We start from the raw sequence: 21,194 nt of genomic DNA, 5'->3' as shown, positions 1-21,194 counted from the left end.
ACAATAGATTTGAAATACATGATACCCCTGACAGTTCCTTCATAGTGGAAAATCAGGTTTTATAGACTAGGTGAGTGATTAGGTTAAAAAGGGACATATGGGTGTTCTCCACTTGCTCATGAATGAGATGTGTTGTCAAGTGGTGCTTCTTGTGACTCATCTGGAAACCTTTGAGCTGTTTTTACAACATCACCATAAATCACTTTAAAACAAACCACAATCACTAAAACACCAACAGATCACAACTGATTCCTAACATCTGGAAAATATATCTTCCCTTGTTAAAAATGCTATGCTAATAACAGCAGTTTTCCACTTATACATTTTCAACAAGTTTATTTGATACCACATTAAGACTCAGAGCAGCTCCAGACTTTGTCTGAGGCTTTGTCCTGCTTAAATGCCAGACTGGTTTGAACAAGACATGTACTGTATGACTGACCATGTAATAATCAGAAGAGCATATATTCACTATCCCTCAGCCAATTTGTTTAAGCAAAGTTTAAGCAAATAGCTTAATTAGCTATAATCCAATGCCATACCCACATCTTTGCAGCAAAGCATTTGGCTCAAAGTACAGCTTCAAGAATGTGTGAGACATTTGTTTTTTCTGTGAATGGATACTTTGTTCACCTGCCATTCTTACTCAAAGACTTAAAAATACATTTGGACAATTGTAGGGTCTGGACATTATTTACTGAGTACTGATTTGTATTAATTAATCACAAAAATTGATTCTTCATTTCTGAATACTTTTCACATTTACAGTGTAAATAATATGCTTCTGGACTATGTAAACATTTTGCCCTAAGCATGGCTCTGACTCTCAGAGTGTGAGCGGTGTAATACCTGCTGCTGATGACTGTGGTTCTCTCCATACGCTTGATAGTTGACACGTCTGGCATTGTTTCCTGAGGTCCACTTCCTCTTCCTTCAGGGTTTAAAATTGTTTCTTCATCCTTTTGATCTCCCTCGATGTGGATCAGCGGCACATCTCTGAGGCCCATCATGCGGGGTCCACTGTTTTCAATAACACCAGACCCCACTAAAGTACCGGCTTGCTCCTGGCTGGACCTACTGCGACTACAAATTAAATGTGATTGTTTGAACCCTTTCCTTCTTTCACCAACCGGCTTGTGCAGCTGAGGGTATGACCCCGATGTGCCCCCAGCACCTTCTTGCTGGCCCCCTATGGAAGACTTGCCAATATCTACAATGTCAGCAGCCAGACGGTTGGCAAACTGCTGCACATGTTGTTGGGAGTCTCCTGACACCTCAAGCTCAATACTGTCCTCTGTATCTGCAATGATCTTGTTCTTTCTCATCAAGGCCTCAATAGAGCTTGACCAGGTCTCATGAATCAGCATATCAGTTATCTGGTCAGTTTTACCTCTTTGATAGAGACAAGAGTCTGACTTACACAGTCCGGTGGCTGACACTGAGTTGGTGGGATAGATATTCAATGTGTCTCCATGCACATTGCGGGCAAACCCGTCAAAAGAGTTGGCTTTAATGGGTGAGTTGACAGTCAGTCGTGAGTCTGAGGAGCGTCTGTCTGGGACAGAGGACTGTCGTATGCAGAATGGTGTCCTAGGAGAAGGGGGAAACAGACTGTTGCTCCATTCTTTAGTCTTGGCGATGCCATACTCCTTGTTTTCCTTATCCATATCCCGAAGCATAAACCTGTAGAACTCCTCTGTTATGCTCTCTGTACTGGACTGTTTGGACAGGCAGGATGAGGCCCTGACATTAAGGTGACCATTTTTCTTTGATGCAGCCTGCTGCACAGCTGCAGCCAGAATGCTGCTGGCATTTTTGCCTGCATAGTAATCCAGCAGAAGGTCAAAGCCTCTGCCCTCAGTCTCCATCTGGTTGACCATGAACCGTGAGAACTCATCTGTGATGCTTTCACAGCTGGACTGCTTAGAGATTGAGCTACCATGGCTCAAATTCTGACCTAACCGACTGCCAGGGCCTAGGGTGTTGGGCGTACCTGATGAGTCTGCATCCTCCTCTGGAATGCTCTCATAACTAGATGCCTTCCCACGACTCCACCTCTCACACTGCAATCTGCTGCGTGACTGGCCTGTTTTGGAGGTATCCACCACATTAAGCTCAGGGCAGTTCATGATCCTGGCTGTGACTTCAGAGGCAAAGAGAGCAAATGGGTCTTGTGGTTCATCAGGATTGACTGATTCATCCACCACTCGATTCACAAGCCTCTCCATCAGTTCCGGCTGCTCCTCTGTTTTCTTCTTGATTTCACTGAGACGTGGTGCACGGTGTTTCTTGGAGGCGGAATTGCTGCACTGAATCTCTTTCCTCCTGAGTACTGTACGACAAGTAGGGATCAAGTAGGCTTCTGACCCTTCAGTAGAACCTTTAAGGGCACAGAACCAGGGTTGTTTCCCAGTTGAGTTTTCCAGACAGATAGCTGCTAGTTCTGTCGCCATAGAAACCACAGTTGCGGCCAAATCGTCAGCATAGCATGTAATAGGTGTCCTGGACTCTGAGTCCATTCTCAAAGAAAGCAGAGAACTGCAAGAGTTGAGGGAGGACTGGGGGGAGAGGGAGGCCTGTCGGCTGTCGCTGCCTGTCACCAGTCGCCCCCTCTTTTCTGTGCTATAAACTGGGATTTCGCTCAAAGGTTCTCTGATGGCACCACTGTCCTGCTGGATTGGCTGATGGTCAGAAAGGTCCTTGGCAGGCAAGGATTTGGATTTAGACAGATTTTGTCTGCACAATGACTGCTGCTGTTGCTCTTTACTGTGTGCTGTAGAAGAAGAGACTATTAGATCACTTTCCACAAGCACACATTTTTCCTTCAGTCCAGAAAATGTGGTAAGTTTATCTGTGCAGTGTAGCATCCCGCTGTGGTTCTCACTATTAGCGGACTGACTATGGCCAACTAAGAACCGTAACGGATTAATTTGATCCTTGCTCTCCTCAGTGCTAACAGGCTCCTCACCACAAGTATCACTCTCTTGTGTTTCAACCAACCTTTGGTTGCATTTAGAGATGTGACTGATTTTCTTCTGTGTCAGGCAAAGGATATCAAACAGCAAATTATTTACACTATCCAGCAGAAAAACCTGAAGGCCTGGTGCATCTTCTCCAGTACCTTCCAATTCTTTTTTCTTTTTTGCTTTCTCTAAAGCATGCTTAAATAGGCTATCTGCAATATCATTTATTATGTCATCCACCTCTCTTTCATCCAGGTATGATTTTTTGGGGCTAGAAATTGAATCTACTATTTTGTTATGTGTGGCCTCTAGCAAGTGAATTACACTTCTGTAGCCTTGTGGCTGAGTCAGCACCTCTGCTGCTTTCCTGTGCAGAACTTCGGCAATGTTGGCTCGAAACACTTCAACACTGGTACCCTCTGCCACACTGCAGTGCAGTGTGAAAGCTGCAGAGGCCTCAGCAGCTGATAATAGGCCTCGGGATGCTGTGTAGACTTCAGTGGAATCTGCATGAGTATCACCACCCTGTCCCAACTCCTCTGTTAGCTCCACAGCTGCTATAGCACCAGCTACCTGAGCCATGCCACACATGGCTGTGGAGAAGGAGTAGTCACCTGTCGCCTCTGGGTCCTGCAGCTCCTCCTCAGTGTCTTCCTCTGAAGCAGAATCCATGGCGAGCTGTTCTGTTACCTGTGGGGCGGTAATGGTGCCAATGACACTGGCTGCACAGGCTAAAGCCACTTCTACAGGTTTGTGGTGGGAAATGTTAGCTTGTGTTCCATTTTCTGGCATCTCTCTGACTTTGGCAGTGTTATCTTGGTGGGGCACATGAGACACTTGGGTCTTTGGCCATTCTGAAGTCCCATCAGAATTGTCTGGGCTTTGAACTATGACAATCTTGGGGAGTTCAAAAGAACAGGTACGCTGTTGGGGAGGCTCTATTGTCTTCGAAGGACCAGTACAGTTGGAAGGATGGCTAGCAAGTGAAACACTAACCGCAGCCTCAGGAACAAAAAAGTTTTCATCTTGAGAGAGGCGTATAAAGGCATCTTGAAGTACTGATTCAGCCAGATTAGTGGCAAAGTGACCAGCGGATTCCTTATTGTGGAGGCTTTCTCGTTGCTGTATTTCCTTCCTAATGTCAGCATCTTCCCTGTTGTGATGATGGGCCAGCTGTCCCCTCTGACAAGCAAGTCTGACACATTGTTTCTGTGTAACCTCCACTGAGCTCTCTGCCAGGTCACCACTTTCTGTCTCTGTAAAAAAAAAAAAAAGAAGAAATAAAGAAAGAAACAGGGAATGGAAAATTTTCACAGTTACTACAAAATAAGCTTCATTAGCTTGCTGTGCCACAGCTGGAGGACAATATTACCCAGTTTTACCCTTCTTTATTTCAAATTAACATATTTCATTATTCACACCATAACATAAATACTTCTCAGGTTATATTATTTTCACTCACTATAGAAATGTTTCAGGGCTTGTTACACATCTGCCCTACCAGAAGAAATACAGTATTTAGTTCTATACAATATGCTTTATTAATACCTTGATAAGTCATAAGTAAGTAAGTAATGGGCGCTGAAATAAAATGACACGTGCTTTGTATTTTTAGAAGTTTTTGAATTTTACTTTATTACTTTATTATATTGTCAGGTCTGTCTGGTTTCTTAGTTCTTTGGGGTAGATGTCACCATATTTAAATGTGTTTAAAATGCATGGAAGGCCACTTCATGCTTTATCCGGTTACAAAATTCTATACATTTTTAAATGAGAAGCATGCTGCAAGGTGGCAGATTAAATCAACATTTACAAGAATGCTCTGCTTGCACAGTGCATGCAAAAACAGTGAAATGCCATTATTGGTTCGTGGAACTATGGTAAAATATGATGAAATATGATGATTACAATGTCAAACTGTACACAGTGATAAATAAATTGCAAGATACATTTGTAATTATAGCAGAAGGAAAAAGTCAAAGTAGAACAAGAGTAACTTGTTCATTGCCCTCACATACATTTTTTTTTAGCTGCCTCTTTCCAAAAACAGATTGCTATGTTGGTGGTAATAATGCTCACCATTTCTGAAGCCATCATCCTCACTGTCATCACCAAGGTGCTCTGAGGCAGTCAGGAAGTCTTCTTCTATTGAAGAGATGGAGCGATTGGTGTCATCATCAACCCGCTGTCCCGCTGCCCGGCCCTGTTGGTGCTGTTGCTCCTTTCCCCACTGCAGACCAATCAGGAACTTGTTTATCTCAAAGGTGATGCTGCTGGGTTGGATGGAGCGTCTCTGCCCTGAACACTGAAACAGACACACGCCGGTACTTCTCTGCTGCTGCCTGCCCTGAATGGAACATATACAAACAGCTGGTAGGCATACATACACAAAAATAGATAAACTACATAAGCACACAAGTGTGAGCGTACATACTGAGGCATAAATGGCGACATAAAATTATGTGTAGTTCCCATGCACAATATCTACCTATTTATTCAATAAACTATTCATTTACTGGATTTGCTGCAAGTTTAATTGTTTATGCATGCTCTATAGACTGTATTGCTGCTATCCATCCATCCAACATCCTTACTGCTTATCCTGTTACAAGTCTTGGGGGGCTGGAGCCAATCTCAATCGGGTGAGAGTAAAAAGTGTTTTATCTGCTCACCTGAACAAGTCACCGGTCTATCACCGGGCTGGCACAGGCAAGCACGCACACACACCTAATGGCATGTCTTTGGATTGTGAGAGCTAAGCGCAACAAACAGAGGAAACACAAAAAACGTCCAAGCTAGCCACAGAGGACCCACTAGCTGTGAGGCAGGTGCTGACCAATCTGCCACCATGTCACCCCCCCTTTTGATTCTACTAGTATTAACAAAGTGAAGTATAGAGTTGTAATGAGCTTTATGAGATGATCAACAGTTGTAATGTACCACTGTATTTTAAAATACATAACAATAAAGACAGAGAGGATATTAAGTGAGCTGCTACACTTTTACTCTTTGCATTTTTGCACGTTTAATAAAATATCAAATATTTTTAATAAAATCATATATTCTGTATATACAAATAATGGTTTTCTATGCAACACATAATTTTCTCCTACAGAAGGCTAAAGAAGATGTTATGATTGGAGGGAATTGGTGAGAATTATTAGATACTATTAAATTAATATGTTTTGTTCAGTGAATTCCTCCTTGCACAGGTTTAAATCTAATCCCACAAAATTTCTATACAAAAGAGTACAGCTTCCACTCTGCCTCGTACTTCAGCCCAGTTAATTCAAAGGCTGAAATGCTTGAGGAGATTTTAAGATACCAACTCACCTGAGAGGAGGAGAGTGGGTGCGTTTGGCAAGTGTCTGAGGCTTCTAGGCCACCGAGCAGTAGGATCTCATTTTCTTTCGGCTGGTGGACAGTCAGTAATTCAACGAGCTTTGGCAGGTCTGGAGACACTGATGCCAATTTCTGCAAGAGACATGCAGAGTGAAAAGAAAAGAAAAGAAAAAAACAATGGAAGAGGATAACTAAAGCACTTTTCTTCAAGTGACTTCAAAACTAAACATGATGTGCTCCCTGTGTTTCCAACTATGAGACAAATAATTGGAAAATACTTTCACTGAGAACTCTTGAGCCATGTGGAAAGATTATTGATCCCCCACCGCTGCCACTACCAGCTGCATAATCTGCATATTATCTAAACAAATCAACCTCTAGTTCTGGGTAATGATCTTAAATTCCATGGCAACTGAGCCAGAGTTTATATGTAAAATACAGTGTAGTCTCGGGGGGTGAAAGTATGCAGGAGAAAAAGGGGATCATGCTGTAGGGACCTGATGAGGGAAACAATAAGTATGGATGAGGAATCAGCTCACTTTGATGCTTTTGTCATCACGACAGTCCGTTTTCTGTGGGTCCAGATTTACAAAACAGATCTGAGAGAGAAAGAGAAACACGGTATCAGAGTGACAGTAGGAATGTGAAGATTCTACCACAAACGCTGAGTAGGAGTCAAATGTGTCTCAGATGTCTGATTGAGGATGATTTGCACTGCAGTGGTGCAGTGCATTGTCTTTCCCACTGCCACTTATTTATATAAACCAGATGGAATGATTGCTTTGCTCTAAGTGACTCCTAAAAACTATAGCAGCTGCCTGTCGTGTTTGAACAACAACTGTAAGGCACTGTCTTACAAGACTTTCTTGTCTCTTTGGGGCTGCCAGTGGCAGGTGTTTACCAGCAATGACTTTCTCTCTCTTTTTCTAGTTTCGTCTTCTGTCTCACTTTCTGCCCCCTCCTTCACATCCCACCCACCTTTGCCTCTGGCTGTAGGTTTAATGGTCTGCGATAGAGTCGTCATATCACTACTGGGAGTCCGGAACAGACTGAGAGATACTGTTTGATTTTACAACACACAGCCTCCGATCCAAGTTAGCGTAGCCAAGTTAGTCCTCTGTGTCTAAATGGATAATGCACAGCACTGACAACATTTTAGAAAAGAGGTTACCTCCTATTTAAGCAGAGAAACTAAATGTGTGTAAATGGGGGTTCTGTGAAGTGCTTTGGGGAAGGTGGAATTTTTATGTCTCAGCCAGAATGCATAAATTTCATATATACTCTAGGTCTAAAGGGCACCATACTTGTCATTACTAATACACCTTGCCATGATGTAAGTCACCAAAGTAGGCTTAGCCTGTTCAATGCCAAACATGCACAGGTGGGATCATGCTGCCTCTCTTTCACCCCTGCTATCTCTATATCCACTGTACCTTCTGCTATCTTTCCCCCTTCTCACTAGACCTGTGAAAAATATATATAGTTTAAAAAAAAAAAAATCACATCTTGACACACATCACTGTTAGAAATAATTTCCCTTGAACTACCTAAGATGTGCTTGTCTCATCTTGCCCTCTAAAAAGCCTCACTGCTTGGTAGATAGTGGATATTCTACATGATTTTCACCATTTAATTGATCTGTTTCTTATTTTCAACATGACCTAAGGTACAGGAACCAAAAAAAAAAAAAAAAAATATTGTCATGTTGTGTGTTTTCTGCAGATTTTAAGCTAACAATTCTGCAATAAATATGTCAACAAACTCATGAGGTTTTAATACATTTCAAAATAATGTTGTAATTGGCACACTGCACATTTTCCCTTCCTTTTAAAAGACAATCTGGTTTGGCTTGATCAAAGGAAAAGAGTGAACAATACTAGGGAACAACAAAAACTGTCTGCAAAGCCTGATAGGATGAGCCAAAATGTCCTTCAGCTAAAGAGGTTAATGCGGCACATTCAGAACAGGCCAATTTCTCCCTCACCTCCAACATGGGATCCTGCAGTCAAACATATTATTTTCCAAAATATCAAGTGTAATGTGATGAAATTTGTCGCTTGACAACTGAGTCAGCCGAGTATAAAAAAGTCTGACAGCTGAACATGTCTCACCCTCATCATAGTAAGTGCGTGTATATTTCCTCGTCTGCCCTTCACGGACTGCAAGTGTCACCTCCACCAATTATCTGAATATCAAGAGGCTTGGCACTTTGTTACCTCTTCCTAAAAATAATAGCAATCTACTCACTGAGGATCACAAAGTATTTACTCATTTGCTTGTCTCTGGTTCAGATCAGTTTAGTGAGTGTGACAAAAATCTTTTGTTGTCAGAATAGCTGCAAAATGTCAATGATACACACCATTCACTGAAAACAAAGAACGGCATGATTAAAAGAAGCACTTTAAAGTCTATTTTTATTTAGTCTACAGTGCACTACAAACTATGTTTGGAATAGTGGGCTTTCATTTAATTTTGTTCTGTATCTAGATGTGGACATTTACTTGTATAGTACATCCCCAGACAAATGTCCTAATTTGGTATGTTGCAGTTTACTGATTCTATCTATATACATTAAGAAACAGGAGGTTTGGCGCCCTTGCTCAGGAGCACCTCGGCAGAATTCACTTCCCCTGACATTGGAAATCATCCCAGAAAAGCAGCGATGACACCTTCCCCCGCCTGCCAACACATTGCCTGCAGATAACGCACAGTTTGAGGAAAAAGCGAGGCAAATGATCCACAGTTTTGACCTTGAGAAGGGTTAAGGCAATTTAACCTCATGAGATGTGAGAGCCAAGAGGCAGTTGTGCTAAATTTGGGAAACAGGACAATCCAGTCATGTCTGTGTCCATGTGTGAAACGAGCCCGGAGACATGCTCTGATTCGACTTGTTTTTCATAGAAATACTAGACAACACATAGTTGTTCAGCATGTCACTATATGAACCTCAGCTGAGGGATAAGGGAAAGCAAACAGACGCAGAAAATGAAAATAAGGGCTTTTGTTGTGGGGATAAATTGATTGATTACATCCAAACATCCGCCGTCACAATGCCTAACTCACTACATCATGTTACTCATTCTCATTAGGCACTGGATATAAAAAGGTATCGTTTCAAGCCATTTAAGCAAACAGAAAAACTAACCATGTTCAACACTCTTGACATAAACGTCTGTATTGTCCCCTGCATCATGTTGTGTCTAAACTACAGCAGCAGCACAGATCTTGGTGGCTCTCCAGGTGGAGTCGCCAGGTGCTCAACACGTGTAAATCCACAGCTGTGCACAGTATCAGCCCAGCCAACCAACACGAAAGTCACGGCGACTCTGATCGGATTGATCAACCAGCTTTAGAGGCAACAGGACGCAATCGAATAATGTCACCTTCCGAATCCATTAATCATTGCATCAGTGTTTCTGCAAGGTAACACAAAAGAAAGAAGCCAGTTCCTAATCCTAGTTGAATTACAGTACTAGCTTATAAATAATCACGTTACATGTTTCTTATCCTCTGAAGGAAGTTGCTCAGTGGTAATGAAGATATGTGTTGTTTTTTTAATGTAATACTGCTGAGGAATCTAGTAACTCTATCTTATGTCAAACAAATATAGCTTACCATGTCCATATCCATCAATGACAAACTTCATTTTTTAATAAAAATCTGGCAACTCTTGAAAGGAAAAACAAAAATAGCAATTAGACCTTGAGTTGCATCTTGTCACTGACCAAAGATGAATTCAGGTATCACTCCTCAATCTTGAGGTAATGCACTGCACAAAGGTTAATTTACATTATATGATGATGGGAAATCGTTATCTCTGTCCTTTAACATGACAAAGAATTACCACAGTCTTTCTCTATTTTCTTTTGAATAGGCTTTGGATCATCTTTACAGAACTGAACTGGATGACAATTTTAAGCTATTTCACTGCAGGAAAAAAATATTGTCACTTTTCTATTCAGTGGAAAAGGGGTGTTGATCCACAGAACCAACAGACAAATGCAGCTACATTATGTCTAGTTGTTGTTACAGACACAGCAGGTGTGTGTGTATGTATAAGAGTCTGCATTGTCAGGTCTTTGGCACAAACACGCACAAGGGTTCAATTGTCCCAACTTATTTATGCATAGAGTCCTATTTGGCCTTGTACATAATAAAGTGTCAGGCAGGCAGTTTTCTTTCTTCCTATGACACACAAACAAAACACACATCTAAAAATAAAGCTTATGCAGATACTTTGTCACAGTTTTAATACAATATTATGTGCACAGACGTGTTCCATATAAGAAACCATTACAAATATTTCAGTGTCCTTTGTCCATCAAAGCTTCAGTCCTGCTCAGCAGCCCTCCCTCTCTGCTCACTACTCTGATCCTCCCACACACAGCTGCTGCTCTTACTCCTTCTGTCTCCCTTTTTTTCCTTACTATGGCTCTTTTTTGCCCTTTTTCATGAGTTGAAACATAAAAGTATTTTTGTTATAATGCATGGTTTTGTGATGTGACCCACAAGCTACAGAGTGCTGGTCCTCGCTGACCTCACATAGTGTACTGGAGACTATACACAGCAATATTTTGTGTTCATATTTTAGTTATGTGCTGATAAAATGCTTAATGTCAGCTGTTCATGAAGCATAACAAAAAAACCATACAAAGAAATTCCACATGCTGCAAATTGAAGTTGAGCCATTTCCTTTTTATCTGCAATTTTGCTTCAAGTGTCTTACCAGTAAGATATGTAGGATATCATCATTGAATACAGATGTGAAAACATCGTGCTCCATGATTGTGGCATTTTACTACTGAAAGAAATAAGATACATGCAGCAATATGAGTAAAGAAGATCAAACAAACGGACACGCAAGTGTTTGGCTGTAAGATGCTCAGTTCGGAGCCTGGGGCTGGAGTGAACACCAAGAAGATGATGCTGATCTGTTATCACTGAGAAATATTTCCCCATGTGGATCAACAAATGTATAATGTATTCATCATTCAGTATCATAAATCTATCCGGAAATATGGAAAGAAACATTAATATTTTCATCCGTGCCTATAAAATGCACATGCAATACATGTACATGCAATTCATTCATACAAAATGCATGAATTGAAATGTGTTGATTTCACATTTAGAGATATGTTAAGATTTGTTGTTGTCACAATTTCAGACTTTTTGGCCCTAAAACGTGACCTAATCTTCATGCAAGTCACAGAAAGACAAATGCAAGGTACTAAGAACACACAGAATTACTCAGTTACAATTTTTGTGGCTTTATAACACTGAGACATTCCCAGTGTTGGTGGAACGGTGTGAACGGGTTAATCATCTTATGGCAGCAATAATCTTAAACAAGATCTTCCAGAAGCAGATCAAACTTGCTAAATGTTTTGGAGGACTCTTTACCATCTGCAGCAGCACAAGAGTGGAGCTAATTTGTGATGCGCCTCCAGCCTACTTTATTGTTGCAATGATCATATTAGTATGCAGTGACCTTTTTACTTCATAGGCAATACTGCACGTTCTTCCCGAATAATTAAACTTTGGTTTCATTGTGGCGACACAGTGGAGTATCAATGTGATTTTAGACAAACCTGAGGTGTGCAGTGATGTTTTTGTATATGGCTTCCTCCATGGTGTGCTAATGTGAACACCATGCTTCATGCAAACACGCACCATGTAAGTGGCTAGCAGACTCATAGAACAAATGTCTGAGAGTGTGCACCAGTAATTGATTTAAACACCATCCCTTAGCATTCTGATGTGTGCCCATCCATCCTTGCTAGCTATCACCCACTTTTTGACAAAGTGAATGTTTGAGTGATTGTTTTCCAGGGACATTCACTTTAATGACATTTGGAACGACACAACACATGGTTTCTCCCCAAACTATTCAAAAACATTTAAGATGTGATACTTTTTTACAAGCAACACATACAGTACATCTCAATTCAAAATGAGCTAATATTTTCCATGAAAGGGTAAAATATCTTAGTTTCAACATCTGATATATTGTTTTGTTCTATTGTGAATAAAATATGAGTTGATGAGATTTGCAAATATTGCATTCTATTTTTATTTACATCTTCTACAACATCATCACAACTTTTTTGTGAATTGGGGTTGCAGTTGAAGGCATCAAGATGGTATTGAATGCAGCATAAGGTACACACAAACACACACATCTCAGTATACAGAAAATACTCTGACAACACCATTTCATGCCATGTAAATGCCTTTAAAACACTGACCAATCTGTCACACTTTTTGCTTTAGACAACGGCTAGCAAATGTCCTAATGTGCTCAGAGCCGCAGGGTCTTAATGGGTGTAAATACAGAAAGAGTTTACGTTAGTTTTTGCCCTGCATTAAGTTGTTTGCTGCGCTTCACTAGCACTGCAGAGTGCTCCTAATTTTTAAAGAGATCCCTCTATTTCAGATGATGAGCTGTGCCATGATCTCTGTAGATTCTCAAATTGTCACAGAGTAAAAGTTGAAAAGGAGACGTTTAGGTTAGGTTTAGGTTTAAAAGGAAGGAGGAGGTGTCTCTTCCTGCTCTGATCCTGCTGTAAGTCAAGGCTCCTGCCATGGCTGATGGCATATTTATTCTGTTCTCTCTCTTGCTGGGCTGGGAAGGGACAGGTCAGGACACCACACACTACCGCAAGTGTGAAGTGTTTGAATCCAGTGATGAATGGATCGCTCTCAAAGCCTGGACACAAATAGTGTGCAGTGGACAGTATTGAGGACCAGCAATGCAGACTTATGTCTATATTTCAGACTTACAGATTAGACTTTTGCTCTGTTCCCAATTCTAATTAACAGGTTTTAAAAAATTTCCCTTTTGTATTTTACCTATTTGTTCTTCATAATGTCTTTTATTGCTTAAGTCTTCAATCTTTAATGTAAAGTGTATTATAGGTTACTCAAGCAGAAATGCAAAATGTAAGTCAAGAAAAAAAAAAACGTACCAACTTCGTCTTAAAAATGCTCACACTGTCAAATCTTTCAGAGCAGTGATATAATTCAGTGCGACTATCAGAGCAACATGACACTTCTCTGTGACTTCATGCATTAAAACATGATGAGCGAGTGATCAAAGGTGACAACGTGATGCAGCCAGAGGTGGGTGAGAGCGCGAAACGCAAAATCCAAGGCTTTTATCTTTTATTTAGCTCACGGATTTTGGCTTTCTGCGCTCACTATTTTGGACTGTTGCTGAACATGTAACCAAGGAATCTTTTTACTCTCAAACAAACATTTCTTAGAAGACTCAACTTGATGGGCTCATTTGAATCAGCAAAAATAGTTTTCCAAATAGTCAGCTTCCAAAAATGGAAGCACACTGTTTTTTTCTTTACCTTTAAACCAAGACTCCTATTATTCATTAGATTTGCTTTAGTCATATAAAGCTAAACAAGTGAAATCCTTCTCTTCATTAGTATGTAATGCTCATGCTTTTTCATTGACACGAGTTTCCAACATCTGTGTGGTTTTAAGGTTATTGCTCTTATTATCTCTGCATCAGAGTTCATTTTCTTATGCTCTTCTCTTTCAAATTTTTTTTCACACCTTCTTTCTGCTGTCAGTGCCTGGACAACAGAATTTATTTTTCACACAGTGTCATTAATCGTAGGCTCCCGTTTGATTGATTGGCCGTGTAAGCCAGAGAGAAGCCCAACAGAGATTTGAGAGTCAGAGGAGCAATTTGTCACGTCAAAGTCCGAGAGCGATGCTGCAGGAGGGCGGGCCACATCTGTTTACGCTTCCAATAAAGTTCCCATTGATTCATAGAAAACAGACACAGGGTAATGAAAACAAATGGCCACTGTCTTATTTAAACTAGCACCGTGAAGCTAAAGCTGCCTTTGTTTGTATGTCTTCCAAAAGAACAATGAAGATAAAACTGCATTATTCCACACATAGGTAGGTGCTTGAGAAGTGGCCTGTTCTGCAGAGACAGGCATGACATGAGAGATACCTTTGTTTTCAAGTTGGCACTTATACACACAGAGTTTCCAGTAAAGACAAATGAGGAGGAAAAGTGCTGTGGTGCAATGAACACACTAATTCTGCTTTACTAGACTCTATGTGTATGGGCCGGCTGTTTGGGCTAATGTCCTCCTTTTAGTCTTTATAAAAGACTGGAAAAAGTGCTGTCTTTATAAAAGACTAAAAGGTCTAAAGGTAAAAAGTCTTTATAAAAGACTAAAAGCAGATCCCAAAGCAGGTTTTGATTGCCCAAACCCACTTTGGGATTGCATTCTGTTTCAGCTGTGTGAGTTATTTAAAAAGAGTTTGCATTGAAACTCACACACCAGTGGTTTGAGTCTTATCTACACCTTGTCCTAGATAATACAGCTGGTGTCTGGGGTTTTCAGGAACATTCAATTCAGCATGCGGCTGCTCACACTTAAGAGGTGCGACATGAGCGTGTGAGAATGGTGCTCTTTGCTGAATGACTGCTATTCCTGTTACCTTGGTGATGATAAGCAAACATTTTAGGCATGTTTTGGGGAAAGGTGTGGGTAAACAATTTATGCGTACATTTATTCTAAACCAGCTACATGACTGAGGCATTAAAAATAAAAGGTAGCTCTTGCTCAAGTAATGATTTTTTAGCGAGAACAAACTGTATGGAATTTTAATAGCATCATATGGATCTGGCTTCAAACCCACATTATGATCATTTGTTGTGTTTAATTACCAATTTTCTATTTAGAATTTTTGATGTTGACCTCCCATTAAAACATACCTGTGCAGTAAACTGAGGGAGCTAGCAGCAACAGAAGCATCTCTAACAAGACTGGTCTACAGTTTGCCAGCGGCTCTATGAGGCTATAATTGTAGTGTGCTTCGGCATCCCTCTGTGGGAAGACTTTCCAACAGCCACAAATAATCCAGGTTTGTGAGACTGACCCTGCTGCTCTTGTAATTAAACCAGGATCAGTAAGTTGAGGCTGTGATCAGTGAGTAGGTCGTGGCTCGGAGACAGTGCTGCTCAGAGTCTAAAGGTGTAATGTTTGATAAACCAAACAAATGGCAAAGAGTGAGAGATATGTAGATGCAGACACAAGATTAGGCTTTTACATGTGTGGGTGAACATGCCATTCATTTTTAGATCATGTTATTACATAGAGGAAATGTGTTTCGTACACATTATCTAGTGATGCCCACCTGCAGCAGGTTCTTTTGAAAAAAGTCATTTCTCTCTACAAATGAATGTCAGTGAAAGAGTAAGAAAATCACGAAAGCAATAATGCTGAAGTGGCAACTTAAAATAAACAAGGGATCAAAAGTGGCACATCAGAATTTGGTGACTGAGAGGATCAAGCACGTGTGTCCTCTGCGGATAACAGCCATTTTTGTTTCTTTTCTTTTCTAAAGTCACATTTCTTCTTTCCGAAATAACCAACAATGTTGTTCTGAATATGAAGCTGAATGTCAAATTCTACAAATGGCTTATTGTGTTTTTCAAAGCCAGTTATAGTGTGTTATGATCATTGTTGAGTCATTTGTCTCTTGAAATGTTTATCCTGCTCTACCACTGACCACATGACAACACGAGAAGAATGAAAACATTTGTACCAAATGGTGTAAATCACAAAATGCATAACGACTAAAAGAAATCATGGTAACTTAGTTTAGACAAACAACCTTTCAGACAAAAGCTTGAATAGTTTGATACAATCTGAATATTCTGTAAGATTTAACATAGTCTGCATATCTACGTCAGCACACTCATCCTAATTTAGTAATTTCCAGTAATTGATGAGTTTTTCTAAACTGAGGACAGAGTCAAACGAGAGTTTGCATTAGAGCAGAGATGAGCTATAAAACCCCTGTATGACTGGTTGGTGGTAACATTAAAACAGATGTATTTACTACACTAAATTACTTCCTGTAAAATTTGAATTGCCAGGGACCCACTGAGACGTAACAGAGCTTTTAACATTTATTGAAATAATTTATAACATTGACTCAAAGGCAATCCTGTGCTATATTTGAAGCAGTAAGGTGCTTAGTAATTAGTAATTATAGAAACTAAATGTACTTTTACAACTAATTTTTTAAAATAAAAGCCAAATCCTTGTTTCAGTCGGCACTGCCTGAAAACATCAGCAAGTTCCTTTACTTACAGTATGTTTTTTTTTTTTTTTCATTTGTGAAGGAATCAATGATAACTTAAGGAGATAATTCCTTCCACCAATGACAAGCACTGCTCACCTTCCAGGTGTTTCACACAAAGCTGAAAACCAGCATTTCATCTCCCTCTTTGGCTAAAGGTTCAATCCAAAGTGCACCTTGTTGCACCTGTAGCTCCAACTAACAGATGGTGTCACTGCGCAATGACACACCCTAAAGTGCATTTCAGCGCCACTGCTTGCAAGGTGGGAAGTTAAATTGCAGGAGGTCAGCAAACAGAGGCTTTTTATCAGCTGTTATTTTACCATAAACATTAATTATTTCAGCAGAGCACAGTGGCCAGCTGTGGCTTCTGGGAATGTCACAGATGTTCAGATATATTGATGTGTAACATTCTTTCCACCTTTCCCACCAACTTCTTGTAAAAGCTGTTTGTGCATATACAGTTAAACTGGGTATTTCTGATTATTTATAGAGAAAAGAGTACAGCTGCCCTACATAAAAAGGTCAGTGTCCTCATTGTACGCTCCTAAATTACATCTTTTTTTCTCAGCCCAGTGTCAGAGACACAGCAAACTCTACAAGCAGAAACTTTCAACTACACTATGTTGCAGCAAGGAAGCACTAACAATCCACTGCAAAAGCACTTTTAACTAACTCCATGACCACAAGCCTCTGGGTGATAGCCAACCTAAAAGAGTGCAGGTTTCAGAAATTATAGCACATTATTTCTGCCTAGAAGTGTTTTCTCACTGTCATTTGAGGCCACATTTGTCATTTGGTCAATCTTTGTTGCCAAAGGATGTGCATGTTTCCTCAAGCGCACCGTGCTACTCACCATGGTGTAGCTGCCCTCTGTGTCGTCATCCAGCAGACCAAGTCTGCACAGAGCTTTGTCATTCCCCAGCCAGTACTCGGACGAGTCCAGCACACTGTTACTGCACAGCACCTGCAGCACACACATGCAGTAAACCCTGTTCAGATACAGCAGCACTGAAATCACATAACGAATGCACGCACACACCTTCTGAGTCACCCATTCACTTTCATTCCCAGTGTCTTTGCTTTCCCTCTCTGGCTGATCAAATGACCTTTCTCCAGACCCTTTATTTCAGGATAAGTGTCGGTGGCACAGGATCAATTATCTGTTAGCTAGACACTGTGCATTATATACACATGACAGCTAGGATCTCCTCCCTGGAGCGACATTTTAATGAAGCCTTTAGGAGGAAACCTACAGTTGTACAGCTGCTTTTCTCACTGACAGACAAGATTAAATGAAAACAAGATACCTTTGATGCTAAAACATTGTCAGGATCTGGAGATATGGTGTATTTAGAAACTGTATTCGACCCGGTCTATACTACTAAAGTGCAAGATTAAAATCCTGTACTATAAATAACACAATTCTCATGCAATTACTTTGACACAACAGATACCGTGTTTCCTTGTTCACTCTCACTGTGTATTTTTAGTAACAATCATGCCCTTGTATTCTATGCACCCTCAGGAACAGACCATCTGTGCAGGCCCTCGTCCAGGTAAAGGTGACGTAGATTGAGCTGATCTCACTGAGAGTGATCATAACAAAGGTTGCTGGCACGGGTCAAGGGAGCCTGAGGGACAATTATGAGAAAGACTTCAGCTTGCGCCTCTACAGGACATTCAAGCAGAAGTCAGTTAAGATCATTAGCAATGGGGTAATTAGGAACACACACTACCGCCTGCACGTACACACGCACTAATGCACGCACACAAGTAAACATACACACACAGTTTGAAAGGAAATTCAATCTATCCTCCACCTCAGCCCGCTGATCTGTACAACTTCCTTTCCTGTCTCTCTGGTGCTGGAAGATGATAAATCTACTGGGCTGCCCCCCAATGCCTTATTACACAACCTCTGGGTGTCACTGGCACCCTGGTGAAGGAAATGAAAATCTGTTCCACTGTTGGAAACAGCCAAACAGATGAGGGGACATATGACAGACAGGTGCACGGGCACACGAACAGAGAAAAACACACACAAACAATGGTTGACAGGTGATAATCCAGCAGACAGAGGGACACACAGGGGAACAGATGTATAATACCATCCCGACTAACAAACACAGTTTTGTTTTTACCTTCTTACATGCGCTGATGGACGAGGCTACTGTGCTGTCCGTGCTGCCTCCCTCCACCTCAACAGACTCCGAGGCTTCAAACATGGCAGACGACTGGAAGTTACTGTAAGGCAAAAAGGGCACAGAGTTGACTTTGTCAGAGCAAGTTCTTGTCAAATGCTCAACGCTTCTCTTCAGAAAAGCTCTGGGATCAGTGACGACAGGTTATCACCACCCTGACTGAAGCAGCCCATTTGCTCATCACCTCTGTTCATATTGTACAGCTTTGTCAGTGAATTAGAAAGCTACTGTTGGACATGAGTTTTATTCCACTATCCTGAGCTCCAAACCTAATTCTGTCACCTAGTAGTCTAAGGATGATCTCTCAGACTACACCAAGACTGAGTCAGGACAGCTTCTAATGCACCAGCATATCACCAACCAAGGTGACGTTCCCCAACATTTACCAAAGAGTACTAAGAGTTTGAGGTGTAGGTCTTTGGAAGTCAAGACCTTTTATCACATTATAATTTATGAAAGTGTATCAAAAATAATTTCTTTTGAAATGTCTGTGATGTCTTTGGAGTCTGTATTTATTTCACAACACACACTCTCTAGCATTAAGACAAAGTCAACTGCATGCTGAAAATTCAGGTTTTTGCAGTTTCCAATTTGGCAATAACAAACTGATGAAAATGAATGCTCACTTTGCCAAACCAATAAGTTTGACTTTGACAGGTAGGCCAAAAAATGATTAAAGCAGGACGGTCACATTAAAAACAAAATTATTCAAGTAAGTGTAGTGATGTGAATGTCTGTCGGACTAGCCTATAAACAACAGCAAACTCACAGAAACATGTCATTATCCTCCTGTGCATACTTTCATTGAGATGAGCCAACTCAAAGCTTATCTGGCATTAGGATTAATTTGTAAAATAAAGAGGGTGGGCATGAATATTTAAACAGGAGAGTTTTTTTTCTGTAATCCAAATATTTCAAAGCAAATACAAGCCTTCCTTTTTCAAAGACCCAAGAGAATCCTACAGCTGTATCTATTTGCATTTAATAAACAGGGCTGGCGTAAACACTTGTGTCACAGGACACGAAATTTTGCAGTGAATGGACACACTGGAGGAAAAAAGGATGATGTACTATATATTAGTGGATACTATATTCTTCATTAATGCTGCTGTCTCTACCAGACACCTTAAAACGTACATACAGATACAATGTACATGGTAAACACTGCGAAAAAACACCGTAGACCCAATGTTGAGTGACTTCCACAAAAAACTAAAGGCGAACAGCGGGATAGATCTGTCACGCACGACCTCCTTTCTAATCTTTGCGTTTAACCTTTCCATCACGACACGGTGATGACTGACAGATCGGGGCGCTCTCGTGCTCCCGGAGCCCCAGACAGCTGCCACCAACCTGATGTGAGGACGCAATTAACACCTTAAATTCATCGCGTTTGAGGGCAGCCCCCGGTCCGCTGTTGTGGAATTGAGGGTTTTGGCAGACATCAGAGGCCAGGAGGCCGGTTCACTGGCGCACAAACACTTTCACTGCCTTGAAAAGCGTTTAACTGGACACAATTGATCAAAGCGGCAAGTTTTTGTCCTGAAGACCGTGGAAGGCTTTTTTTTTTTTGAGACCCGTGATGGTTGTTACGCAGGATGAATTAGGCGCCGGGGACTAAAGCTTATTGTGCAAATAAAAGATTTCTATTTGAAACGTGGTCGCCGTCCAATTTTCTTTACTGCCCGACACCTCTGTCATTCAGGTCATACAAGCTGATGCCTCTTGTTTACTGCACAATTAGAGAGTCTGCTGTGAAAGAGGTTTTACTGCAACACTTCGCATGGATTTTGGTGCGCTTTCTGAACACTAACAACAAACTGATACTCTTTGCCCAGTCTCAGAATTTTTTTTAATTAAATAAATATATAAAATCAGCTTTGAAAATACAACACGATATTAAAGGTACAATGGAACTTAAATCACACTTCACTGCAGCGTTTTGGTAATAAAAATGTGTAGAATATTATATTTTACAAAGGTGCCACAACGATCACAGCACATTCATCTTAGAGATCCAGAATATTTGAGTGGTGCCTAGTGCATTATCTACCACAGACAGTAAAACTACTTACAGAGAGAATGTGTTGATTTTATTTGGGAATATGCGCATACGCATCGACATTTCGCTAGCTCAAAATACTACGCGACCTCTTACCTCAGTTTTTTCAGAAGGCACTTTGCGCCAGCCATTCTGTCAAAACGAAGCCAAACTGTTCCCAACCGGTGTGGTTATTTCCTTTGTGGGTGTAGGGCGACAGGCAGAGGTACAATGGAGTGGCTCGATGCGTAATTGTCACCGGGACACTCTCCGGTCCCAGTGCGCATCCCCGACCCGAACACTAAAGGAATCCCAGCCTGCTGCTCCGTGACTCGAGAAGGACTGATCGTTTGAAACCGCTATCAGCAGCAGCAGCAGGAGCAGCAGCAGCGCACTGCCTGCTCTGCGCGTCTGTCCGCCAAGTTCAGAGCGCGGGCGCAGGAGCCCCGCGTAGATCAAACGTAATGAGCTGCACGACGCAGGCGAGGGCATGGAAATGGACAGTGTGCGCGCATGTTG

General features: G+C 41.1%; 1 protein-coding gene across 6 annotated transcripts in view; it reads right to left on the bottom strand.

Moving 5' to 3' along the window:
- Window positions 1–21,194, bottom strand: part of sphkap (SPHK1 interactor, AKAP domain containing) — a 26,942-nt gene extending 5,748 nt beyond the window's left edge. Inside the window, exons 1-7 of one of the 6 annotated variants that reach the window (XM_067508722.1) lie at window positions 20,793–21,194; window positions 18,575–18,677; window positions 17,287–17,397; window positions 6,845–6,904; window positions 6,297–6,437; window positions 5,043–5,310; window positions 850–4,219 (exon numbers count right to left, since the gene is read on the bottom strand). In XM_067508722.1, the coding sequence (XP_067364823.1) occupies window positions 850–4,219; window positions 5,043–5,310; window positions 6,297–6,437; window positions 6,845–6,904; window positions 17,287–17,397; window positions 18,575–18,677; window positions 20,793–20,827 (4,088 nt within the window). In that variant the 5' untranslated portion in view covers window positions 20,828–21,194. Of the gene's footprint in view, window positions 1–849; window positions 4,220–5,042; window positions 5,311–6,296; window positions 6,438–6,844; window positions 6,905–17,286; window positions 17,398–17,966; window positions 18,065–18,574; window positions 18,678–20,792 lie in introns of those variants that run through there. The other 5 variants (XM_067508716.1, XM_067508720.1, XM_067508719.1 and 2 more) reach the window with 5 other exon arrangements.

This window comes from Channa argus, chromosome 6 (genome assembly GCF_033026475.1).
Source record: "Channa argus isolate prfri chromosome 6, Channa argus male v1.0, whole genome shotgun sequence".
NCBI classification, from domain to species: domain Eukaryota; kingdom Metazoa; phylum Chordata; class Actinopteri; order Anabantiformes; family Channidae; genus Channa; species Channa argus.
The sequence above is the reverse complement of the archived record's forward strand: the minus strand, read 5'-3'. Positions and strand labels throughout refer to the sequence as shown.